General features: G+C 48.0%; 1 protein-coding gene across 1 annotated transcript in view; it reads left to right on the top strand.

Annotated features, from left to right (window-relative positions):
- The window catches only part of STK33 (serine/threonine kinase 33), a 51758-nt gene that overhangs the window by 26552 nt on the left and 12749 nt on the right, over window positions 1-12457 (top strand). The window contains exons 3-8 of the mRNA XM_069740423.1: window positions 5348-5461; window positions 5543-5647; window positions 6930-7068; window positions 9832-9920; window positions 10159-10246; window positions 10608-10683. Coding sequence (XP_069596524.1) covers window positions 5348-5461; window positions 5543-5647; window positions 6930-7068; window positions 9832-9920; window positions 10159-10246; window positions 10608-10683 — 611 coding nt within the window. The remainder of the gene's footprint in view (window positions 1-5347; window positions 5462-5542; window positions 5648-6929; window positions 7069-9831; window positions 9921-10158; window positions 10247-10607; window positions 10684-12457) is intronic.

Here is a 12457-nt window from a genome sequence, read left to right as displayed (position 1 = left end):
CTTGCCATGTTGAGGCGGTCACTTAACGACGCAGAGCGCCCCCCCTCCCCCCCCCCCCCCCCGATGTGACAGCCTGTAATTTATTACAAGAGCGTTCTTAACATAGCTGAGTATAATGGCCATTGTGTGGATCGTCCTCACCCACAGCAGTCAGGTCCTCAGGGTGACAGTATGACAGGAGATGGCGGCATGAGAGAGAGCTCACAGCGCGGAGTGCGAGCGTGGGGCCGCCGATCAGCATCCCTAGTGACAGCTAGTGAGTCCTGCAGATATAATGTGCACAGTGACTGCACCAGCAGAATAGTGAGTGCAGCTCTGGGGTATAATACAGGAAGTAACTCAGGATCAGTAATGTAATGTATGTACACAGTGACTGCACCAGCAGAATAGTGAGTGCAGCTCTGGGGGATAATACAGGAAGTAACTCAGGATCAGTAATGTAATGTATGTACACAGTGACTGCACCAGCAGAATAGTGAGTGCAGCTCTGGAGGATAATACAGGAGGTAACTCAGGATCAGTAATGTATGTACACAGTGACTGCACCAGCAGAATAGTGAGTGCAGCTCTGGGGTATAATACAGGATGTAACTCAGGATCAGTAATGTAATGTATGTACACAGTGACTGCACCAGCAGAATAGTGAGTGCAGCTCTGGGGTATAATACAGGATGTATCTCAGGATCAGTAATGTATGTACACAGTGACTGCACCAGCAGAATAGTGAGTGCAGCTCTGGGGTATAATACAGGAAGTAACTCAGGATCAGTAATGTAATGTATGTACACAGTGACTGCACCAGCAGAATAGTGAGTGCAGCTCTGGGGTATAATACAGGATGTAACTGAGGATCAGTAATGTATGTACACAGTGACTGCACCAGCAGAATAGTGAGTGCAGCTCTGGAGTATAATACAGGAGGTAACTCAGGATCAGTAATGTATGTACACAGTGACTGCACCAGCAGAATAGTGAGTGCAGCTCTGGGGTATAATACAGGATGTAACTGAGGATCAGTAATGTAATGTATGTACACAGTGACTGCACCAGCAGAATAGTGAGTGCAGCTCTGGAGTATAATACAGGAGGTAACTCAGGATCAGTAATGTAATGTATGTACACAGTGACTGCATCAGCAGAATAGTGAGTGCAGCTCTGGAGTATAATACAGGAGGTAACTCAGGATCAGTAATGTATGTACACAGTGACTGCACCAGCAGAATAGTGAGTGCAGCTCTGGGGTATAATACAGGATGTAACTCAGGATCAGTAATGTAATGTATGTACACAGTGACTGCACCAGCAGAATAGTGAGTGCAGCTCTGGGGTATAATACAGGAGGTAACTCAGGATCAGTAATGTAATATATGTACACAGTGACTGCACCAGCAGAATAGTGAGTGCAGCTCTAGGGTATAATACAGGATGTAACTCAGGATCAGTAATGTATGTACACAGTGACTGCACCAGCAGAATAGTGAGTGCAGCTCTGGGGTATAATACAGGATGTAACTCAGGATCAGTAATGTAATGTATGTACACAGTGACTGCACCAGCAGAATAGTGAGTGCAGCTCTGGGGTATAATACAGGATGTAACTCAGGATCAGTAATGTAATGTATGTACACAGTGACTGCACCAGCAGAATAGTGAGTGCAGCTCTGGGGTATAATACAGGATGTAACTCGGGATCAGTAATGTAATGTATGTACACAGTGACTGCACCAGCAGAATAGTGAGTGCAGCTCTGGAGTATAATACAGGAGGTAACTCAGGATCAGTAATGTATGTACACAGTGACTGCACCAGCAGAATAGTGAGTGCAGCTCTAGGGTATAATACAGGATGTAACTCAGGATCAGTAATGCATGTACACAGTGACTGCACCAGCAGAATAGTGAGTGCAGCTCTGGGGTATAATACAGGATGTAACTCAGGATCAGTGTCACGATATTGTATGAAATATCATATAAGTAGTTTCTCTTGCTAGCAGGCTGTGGGCTAAAAAAAAACCCCTTCCCTTTCACTCAGGCAAGAGCTGCCTTGCCAATGTACATGGGAGTTTTATTGCCTAAAGGAATTTTTACGACCAGGCTAGAATCTTCCTCCAGCAGGAACTGGATTAGAAATCTCTAGAATCCATGGAAGTTCTTTGTTCTGTTTTTGTAAGATATTACGCAAACCATTTAAGTTAAGAACACGCAAATATATATTCTTAATCTCCCTCTGTGGATCTACCCATCACTCTAAACACTGGCTCCATCTGGTAAAGAAGTAGGGATTTCTCTGTAAATATGTATCCCAGATAGGACATATTTGATCTCGTTAAAATGCCAATGTTAATACGAGATGAATGCTGGGTTTGTTATGACCATGACATGTTCTGGAGCGGAGTTATAGAAATTAGATAAAAGTTAGGGTAAAATTAGTTAACTGAAGAGGTAGGAGGGACGAGGTGATCCAACCCCTTTCTGGGATGGCACAGGCTGCAGCTATAACTGTCTGCCCAGATCCCAGCAGTCGGTCTGCTGCTGGAAGGACATGAGTCTGATCTGAAGAGCTGTATCTCATGCATTGGGACAGATGGAAACTCCACTAGCCTGGTTGCCTGCCATGCAATGCTTTGAACACATGTAAGTGTTATTCTCATGTAATCCTTGTTTTTTTTATAATTACCCTGTACATATTTGCAATTGTCTCTTTTGTAACATCCTTGTAAAATATTTTGATAAAACACTGCCTAAATTTTATGGAGTATAATAATTAATATACTAGATTCGTTCTCCTGTTCTAATACGTACCCTAAGTCTTCTGAAGGGAATTGCGCTTCTGTTTTGGGTTAGCTTCGGACCCGTTTAATCGAAGCTGGTGGCAGCGTACCGTGTGCCGGCTTTTGGGTGATGTTGTAGCGACTGCGGCGTTAATAATTATTGTTCCTGCCTGAGTGGGAGTAGTTTATCGCGTCGCTGCAGCGTGCCCAATAGCCAGTACATAGCAGGCAGCCTTTCTGGCGACTAATTACCCCAGGTGCAGTACCCTAATCTGACCTGAGAGTAAGGGGGCGCCAGAGAGCTGCAAGTGTTAAGTGGAACTGTAAGCGGGATATACATAAATCCCTGCAGTTTGTGGTATATTGAAGAGCAGTGGGATACCTAGAATAAGCCCCTGCTGTAAACTAAGGTCAATAGCCTTGTGTGTGTTGTTTCATCACATTGTGAAGTGGAGGGATAACTAAGATAAGCCCCCCTGCACATGTGATAGCCGTCTGTTGGCCTAAAGTCACCCCAACCCGTGACGTACGGGTGACGGTCACGGTGTGCATCCTGACAATCAGTAATGTAATGTATGTACACAGTGACTGCACGAGCAGAATAGTGAGTGCAGCTCTGGGGCATAATACAGGATGTACAACATACAGGGTGTTGTATAATATACCGTAATTAATATAACAATATAATACAGGGTGGTGTTTGGAGATCTGCTTGGTCTTCACGGTGGTGTTTGGAGATCTCCTTGGTGTTCACGATGGTGTTTGGAGATCTCCTTGGTGTTCACGGTGGTGGGTGGTGATCTCCTTGGTGTTCACGATGGTGTTTGGCGATCTCCTTTGTCTTCACGGTGGTGTTTGGTGATCTCCTTTGTGTTCACGGTGGTGTTTGGCGATCTCCTTGGTGTTCACGGTGGTGGGTGGTGATCTCCTTTGTCTTCACGATGGTGTTTGGCGATCTCCTTTGTCTTCACGGTGGTGGGTGGTGATCTCCTTGGTGTTCACGATGGTGTTTGGCGATCTCCTTTGTCTTCACGATGGTGTTTGGCGATCTCCTTGGTGTTCACGGTGGTGTTTGGAGATCTCCTTGGTGTTCACGGTGGTGGGTGGTGATCTCCTTGGTCTTCTCGGTGGTGTGGTTTGGTTAGTGGTGCCTCTTATTAATGGTGTTGTGGCCTTACACAGAGGGTGACGTGTATATACTGACAGTGTGACCATTAGATTGCACACAGGGGGACGTCCTGTCACTAAACAAGGGGATTTATGAAGGGAATTGCTTGCACCAGAAGTGTTTAGGGACTTCATAGACAAAGGGGTGAATACATTTGCACATGCCAATATTCAGCTATTTGATCCCATACATGTAATTTATGCTGATATTTTTCTCCCTTCACTAGTGTAGACTATTCGGTGCTGATACATCACACACAATGCGGATGACACAAATATTTACACACCGGTTGTAATGTAACACAATAGGTATAAAGCCAGAGGGGGTGAATACTTTCACAGTCCACGGTATATAAGAGACCTGTGTATTATGAGGGCATGTGTGAAGAGACCTGTGTATTATATGACTGCACGTGTGAGGAGACCTGTGTATTATATGACGGCACGTGTGAAGAGACCTGTGTATTATGACGGCACGTGTGAGGAGACCTGTGTATTATATGCGGGCACGTGTGAAGAGACCTGTGTATTATATGCGGGCACGTGTGAAGAGACCTGTGTATTATATGACGGCACGTGTGAAGAGACCTGTGTATTATGAGGACACGTGTGAAGAGACCTGTGTATTATGTGACTGCACGTGTGAAGAGACCTGTGTATTATGTGACTGCACGTGTGAAGAGACCTGTGTATTATGAGGGCACGTGTGAAGAGACCTGTGTATTATGTGACTGCACGTGTGAAGAGACCTGTGTATTATATGACGGCACGTGTGAAGAGACCTGTGTATTATGTGACTGCACGTGTGAAGAGACCTGTGTATTATATGCGGGCACGTGTGAAGAGACCTGTGTATTATATGACGGCACGTGTGAAGAGACCTGTGTATTATGTGACTGCACGTGTGAAGAGACCTGTATATTATGACGGCACGTGTGAAGAGACCTGTGCATTATGTGACTGCACGTGTGAAGAGACCTGTGTATTATGTGACTGCACGTGTGAAGAGACCTGTGTATTATATGACGGCACGTGTGAAGAGACCTGTGTATTATGTGACTGCACGTGTGAAGAGACCTGTATATTATATGACGGCACGTGTGAAGAGACCTGTGTATTATATGACGGCACGTGTGAAGAGACCTGTGTATTATGTGACTGCACGTGTGAAGAGACCTGTATATTATGACGGCACGTGTGAAGAGACCTGTGCATTATGTGACTGCACGTGTGAAGAGACCTGTGTATTATGTGACTGCACGTGTGAAGAGACCTGTGTATTATATGACGGCACGTGTGAAGAGACCTGTGTATTATGACGGCACGTGTGAAGAGACCTGTGTACGTTGTATCCTCTGTGACATTTGCTGTCTTTCTCTCTTCATAATCTTTATTCGTTTTATGTTTCAGCAAGTCTATACGTTTAGTAACGAGTTGGGACGCGGGAGCTTTGGGGTGGTCATTGAAGCTACACACAAGGAGACGGGGAAGAAGTGGGCGATTAAAAAGGTCCATAGAGAAAAGGTAAAACGTTTCCTCTGTACTACTGCCCCCAGCATGCCCGCTCTGCGCTGACTGATACTTCATGCTGCCACTCTCCTTCAGGCCGGGAGCTCCGCTGTCAAACTGCTGGAACGAGAGGTCTCCATCCTGAAAAGGGTTAATCACGACCACCTCATCCACCTGGAGGAAGTGTTCGAGACGCCCAAGGTGAGTGCCCCGAATTCTGCCATTTATTTGCGGCAGAGACCCTGTAATGTCGCATCTGCCCCCTCGCCGGTAACTGTCCAGACCAAAAAGCCAAAAAGGAGGAAAGGAAATGATTTCATGAATCAAAGTGCACAATCTACGCAAAGGTAAAACCTAAAAGTCCAGTCACCTCCAGAGCTGCGCTCACTATTCTACTGTTACATTCTTATCCTCCAGTCACCTCCAGAGCTGCACTCACTGTTCTGCAGTTACATAATGTCCTATCATCCTCTGACCTCCAGAGCTGCACTCACTATTCTGCTCTTACATGGTGTCTTATCCTCCAGTCACCTGCAGAGCTGCACTCACTATTCTACTGTTACATGGTGTCTTATTCTCCAGTCCCCTCCAGAGCTGCACTCACTATTCTGCTGTTAAATGGTGTCTTATCCTCCAGTCACCTCCAGAGCTGCACTCTATTCTGCTGTTACATGGTGTCTTATCCTCCAGTCACCTCCAGAGCTGCACTCACTATTCTGCTGTTAAATGGTGTCTTATCCTCCAGTCACCTCCAGAGCTGCACTCTCTATTCTGCTGTTAAATGGTGTCTTATCCTCCAGTCACCTCCAGAGCTGCACTCTCTATTCTGCTGTTAAATGGTGTCTTATCCTCCAGTCACCTCCAGAGCTGCACTCACTATTCTGCTGTTACATGGTGTCTTATCCTCCAGTCACCTCCAGAGCTGCACTCTCTATTCTGCTGTTAAATGGTGTCTTATCCTCCAGTCACCTCCAGAGCTGCACTCACTATTCTGCTGTTACATGGTGTCTTATCCTCCAGTCACCTCCAGAGCTGCACTCTCTATTCTGCTGTTAAATGGTGTCTTATCCTCCAGTCACCTCCAGAGCTGCACTCACTATTCTGCTGTTACATGGTGTCTTATCCTCCAGTCACCTCCAGAGCTGCACTCACTATTCTGCTGTTACATGGTGTCTTATCCTCCAGTCACCTCCAGAGCTGCACTCACTATTCTGCTGTTACATGGTGTCTTATCCTCCAGTCACCTCCAGAGCTGGACACTTGCTGGTTCAGGTTCCTCCTCTGCTCTGGAGCACACCCATGAGTGGCCGGTCTGGTGCCGGTGCTGTGGGAGACCACTGGACGGGGCCGCTGTGAGTATTGCGTTGCGTAGGCGGCTGCAGTGGGTGAGTTGCGGCTTTGCAGCCTGTGATGTAGCCAGAGACATAGAAGCATTGAGTTGCAGCTCTGGATGTAACTGGAGATGCTGATATTTGCCTTTCAGAGGGTCTACCTGGTGATGGAGCTGTGTGAAGGTGGAGAGCTGCGGACGATCCTGCACCGGAGGAAGCTTCTGTCAGAGAGTGAAACCAGACATGTCATCCACAGCCTGGCCTCCGCCATCGCCTATCTGCACAAGAATGGTACGCAGCTCTGCTGCTGAGTGATGCTGACAATCGGTCCTGCAGGCTGGAGAGTGGGTGCTGCGGTGGTCTCGTCTTTAGGGACCCGGCTGTGCACCCCCCTCAGGAGCCTGGAGGACAGACAGCCACTGTAGGAGCTCTAATTGTGTGCTGTCGGGTGCATGCACCATTGTCGCGGAGCTAAGTGAGGACTGCTGAGGGCTTCACCCCTCGTTTTCTGCCGGGTTTTGTAACAACCATTCTGTTAGTGCGTTTGTTGCTTCCCCTGAAAATAATGTGAGGATGATGGCAGCTCCGACCTGTTATCTGAGCGGCTGGACGCTGTCTCCCTCTGCTGGGAGCTTTGGGGCATTGCACAAACTGAGCCTTTCAGGCTTTATTACTGACAAATGTCATTACCCATTTTATTATTATTATTATTCATTTTTTATAGCGCCATTTATTCCATGGCGCTTTACATGTGAACAGGGCAAATATAGACAAGTACAATAAACATGAGTAAAACAAGGCACTAACAGGTACAGGAGGAGAGAGGACCCTGCCCGCGAGGGCTCACAGTCTGCAGGGCATAAGGAGAAATAGTGTCATGGCAGACGCTCGTGTACAATGCTGTGTAGCGTCCCAAACCTCTGAATACTCAATAGTTTACACGCGTATCTGCACTATTTTTCTTTATATTTTTTTTTTTAGAGAGCCTTTCCATACAATTGTTATGTAAAGTACAGACATGGCTGTAACACTGATTAGATTTTTGGCTTTCATCATCCCTATTCTGCTGGTGCAGTCACTGTGTACATACATTACATTACTGATCCTGAGTTACCTCCTGTATTATACTCCAGAGCTGCACTCACTATTCTGCTGGTGCAGTCACTGTGTACATACATTACATTACTGATCCTGAGTTACCTCCTGTATTATTCCCCAGAGCTGCACTCACTATTCTGCTGGTGCAGTCACTGTGTACATACATTACTGATCCTGAGTTACCTCCTGTATTATACCCCAGAGCTGCGCTCACTATTCTGCTGGTGCAGTCACTGTGTACATACATTACTGATCCTGAGTTACCTCCTGTATTATACCCCAGAGCTGCACTCACTATTCTGCTGGTGCAGTCACTGTGTACATACATTACTGATCCTGAGTTACCTCCTGTATTATACCCCAGAGCTGCACTCACTATTCTGCTGGTGCAGTCACTGTGTACATACATTACATTACTGATCCTGAGTTACCTCCTGTATTATACCCCAGAGCTGCACTCACTATTCTGCTGGTGCAGTCACTGTGTACATACATTACATTACTGATCCTGAGTTACCTCCTGTATTATACCCCAGAGCTGCACTCACTATTCTGCTGGTGCAGTCACTGTGTACATACATTACTGATCCTGAGTTACCTCCTGTATTATACCCCAGAGCTGCACTCACTATTCTGCTGGTGCAGTCACTGTGTACATATATTACATTACTGATCCTGAGTTACATCCTGTATTATACCCCAGAGCTGCACTCACTATTCTGCTGGTGCAGTCACTGTGTACATACATTACATTACTGATCCTGAGTTACCTCCTGTATTATACCCCAGAGCTGCACTCACTATTCTGCTGGTGCAGTCACTGTGTACATATATTACATTACTGATCCTGAGTTACATCCTGTATTATACCCCAGAGCTGCACTCACTATTCTGCTGGTGCAGTCACTGTGTACATATATTACATTACTGATCCTGAGTTACATCCTGTATTATACCCCAGAGCTGCACTCACTATTCTGCTGGTGCAGTCACTGTGTACATACATTACATTACTGATCCTGAGTTACCTCCTGTATTATACCCCAGAGCTGCACTCACTATTCTGCTGGTGCAGTCACTGTGTACATATATTACATTACTGATCCTGAGTTACATCCTGTATTATACCCCAGAGCTGCACTCACTATTCTGCTGGTGCAGTCACTGTGTACATACATTACATTACTGATCCTGAGTTACCTCCTGTATTATACCCCAGAGCTGCACTCACTATTCTGCTGGTGCAGTCACTGTGTACATACATTACTGATCCTGAGTTACATCCTGTATTATACCCCAGAGCTGCACTCACTATTCTGCTGGTGCAGTCACTGTGTACATACATTACATTACTGATCCTGAGTTATATCCTGTATTATACCCCAGAGCTGCACTCACTATTCTGCTGGTGCAGTCACTGTGTACATACAGTACATTACTGATCCTGAGTTACCTCCTGTATTATACCCCAGAGCTGCACTCACTATTCTGCTGGTGCAGTCACTGTGTACATACATTACATTACTGATCCTGAGTTACATCCTGTATTATACTCCAGAGCTGCACTCACTATTCTGCTGGTGCAGTCACTGTGTACATACATTACATTACTGATCCTGAGTTACATCCTGTATTATACCCCAGAGCTGCACTCACTATTCTGCTGGTGCAGTCACTGTGTACATACATTACATTACTGATCCTGAGTTACCTCCTGTATTATACCCCAGAGCTGCACTCACTATTCTGCTGGTTGTTAATGGGAATCCCGCTTGTGGACAGACCCCCGTTTTGAGCTCCTATAATGGGGGTATACATTATTCCACGTCTGGTGACTGTTGGTCGGTGCAGGTTCTCTGGAGTCCGGTTTTAGGGCAGACGGTGAGGGTCCGGTCTTGTATGACGGCAGACATTGTGGGGTCTCTTCTTGCTATAATCTTTGTTTCTTTCCTATAGACATCGTGCATCGGGATCTGAAGTTGGAGAACATTTTAGTGCAGAGCCCGGACGTAGCAGAAGGTGAAGTGATGGCGCTGAACATAAAGGTGTGTTGTGTGGGGTCTGCTCCTGAATATGCGCACGTTCTAGACCAGAGCTGCAGTCAGGCGTTGGTGGATCCCGGTCCCTATAAAGAAAGGAGACCACCGCACATCCGCCCCCCATCCTGCACGCATCCACGCCCCCCCATCATCCGCGCCTCCTCTAATCATCGCCTCTTATAAATTGGGGACTGAGATGTATCCGCTATGATGTAATTTACTAATTATTGTTTTCCATCATCAGGTGACAGATTTCGGTTTGGCCGTGCAGAAAGGTGGGGTGGGCAGTGAGAACATGCTGCAGTCCACCTGTGGGACCCCGATATATATGGGTAAGATCGCCGGGGCCCAGAGTCCTTTCTTAAGGGGCCATTACTATGTAGAGACATGGCAGGTCCGTCCCGTTGGGTGATGTTCCGCAGGATCAGCAGCCGCCACATCAAACCTTTAAGCCTGTCTCTTCTATATACCTCCGCGCCGCAGTCACCGCTCATCCGAATATTCCTCCAGTCATCACTTCTGTGGGGGAAACGCGGACTGAACAGCTCTGTACATAATTCATCTCCACATCTGCTGTCGTCCTGGACTCATCGGGGAATAAATTAGACCCCATCAGCGGAATCGCTGCGCCGCGTGTTTAAGCATTTATACGTGATTTCTGTATTAATATTCGTGTTTATCCTTTACTGGCAGCTCCCGAAGTGATCAACGCGCACGACTACAGTCAGCAGTGCGACATCTGGAGCATCGGGGTCATCATGTACATGCTGTAAGTAGGCAGCGGGGTCCCTCCTGGAAGGGCGAGGCCTTCACCCCCCAGTTCCCACAAGAGTGAAGATAGTGTTACCTATAGAGTGCAGAGCACCCATCATCAGTGCAGCGCCACCAGCCTCAGTCATGTACAGGGCACTCTATAACTGCGCGGCGCCACCAGCCTCTCTCCTGTACGGGGCACTCTATAACTGTGCAGCGCCACCAGCCTCTCTCCTGTACAGGGCGCTCTATAACTGCGCGGCGCCACCAGCCTCTCTCCTGTACGGGGCACTCTATAACTGCGCAGCACCACCAGCCTCTCTCCTGTACAGGGCGCTCTATAACTGTGCAGCGCCACCAGCCTCTCTCCTGTACAGGGCACTCTATAACTGCGCAGCGCCATCAGCCTCTGTCCTGTACGGGGCACTCTATAACTGTGCAGCGCCACCAGCCTCTCTCCTGTACAGGGCGCTCTATAACTGTGCAGCGCCACCAGCCTCTCTCCTGTACAGGGCACTCTATAACTGCGCAGCGCCATCAGCCTCTGTCCTGTACGGGGCACTCTATAACTGTGCAGCGCCACCAGCCTCTCTCCTGTACAGGGCGCTCTATAACTGCGCGGCGCCACCAGCCTCTCTCCTGTACGGGGCACTCTATAACTGTGCAGCACCACCAGCCTCTCTCCTGTAAAGGGCGCTCTATAACTGTGCAGCGCCACCAGCCTCTCTCCTGTACAGGGCACTCTATAACTGCGCAGCGCCACCAGCCTCTGTCCTGTACAGGGCACTGTATAACTGCGCAGCGCCACCAGCCTCTGTCCTGCACAGCGCACTGTATAACTGCGCAGCGCCATCAGCCTCTGTCCTGTACGGCGCACTGTATAACTGCGCAGCGCCATCAGCCTCTGTCCTGTACAGCGCCACCAGCCTCTGTCCTGTACAGGGCACTGTATAACTGCGCAGCGCCATCAGCCTCTGTCCTGCACAGCGCACTGTATAACTGCGCAGCGCCATCAGCCTCTGTCCTGCACAGCGCCATCAGCCTCTGTCCTTTACAGGGCACTCTATAACTGCGCAGCGCCATCAGCCTCTGTCCTGCACAGCGCCATCAGCCTCTGTCCTTTACAGGGCACTCTATAACTGCGCAGCGCCATCAGCCTCTGTCCTTTACAGGGCACTCTATAACTGCGCAGCGCCATGTCATGGATTCACACCGTGACTGTCACCCCTATGTCACGGATCGGGGTGACCTTTGGCCAGCCCACGGCTATCACAAGTGCAGGGGGGCTTATCTTGGTTATCCCTCCACCGCTCCAATGTGATGAAAACACAAGCATGGCTATTGACCTCTCAATTTACTGCAGGGGCTTATTTTAGTTATCCCACTGCTCTGCAATATAACCCTAACTGCAGGGATTTATGTATATCCCGCTTTACAGTTCCGATTGAAAACTTGCAGCTCTCTGGCGCCCCCCTTCACCCTCAGGTCAGTCAGGGTACTGCACCTAGGGTAATTATCGCCAGAAAGGCTGCCTGCTATGTACTGGCTATTGGGCACGCTGCAGCGAGGGCGATGTAAATACTCCCACTCAGGCGGGAACAATAATTATCAATGCCGCCGTCGCTACAATGACTCCCAAAAGTGCAGGACAAGGTATGCTGCCACCAGCTCCGATTAACGGGTCTGAAGCTAACCCGAAACAGTAGCGTAATTCCCTTCAGAAGGCTTAGGGTACGTTTTAGAGCAGGAGAAGTGGTTATAGTGGCTGAAAGATCTACCAATGAAAGTTA

Source organism: Ranitomeya imitator, chromosome 9 (assembly GCF_032444005.1).
Source record: "Ranitomeya imitator isolate aRanImi1 chromosome 9, aRanImi1.pri, whole genome shotgun sequence".
In the NCBI taxonomy this organism is placed as follows: domain Eukaryota; kingdom Metazoa; phylum Chordata; class Amphibia; order Anura; family Dendrobatidae; genus Ranitomeya; species Ranitomeya imitator.
This window is presented reverse-complemented; position numbering and strand designations above follow the sequence as displayed.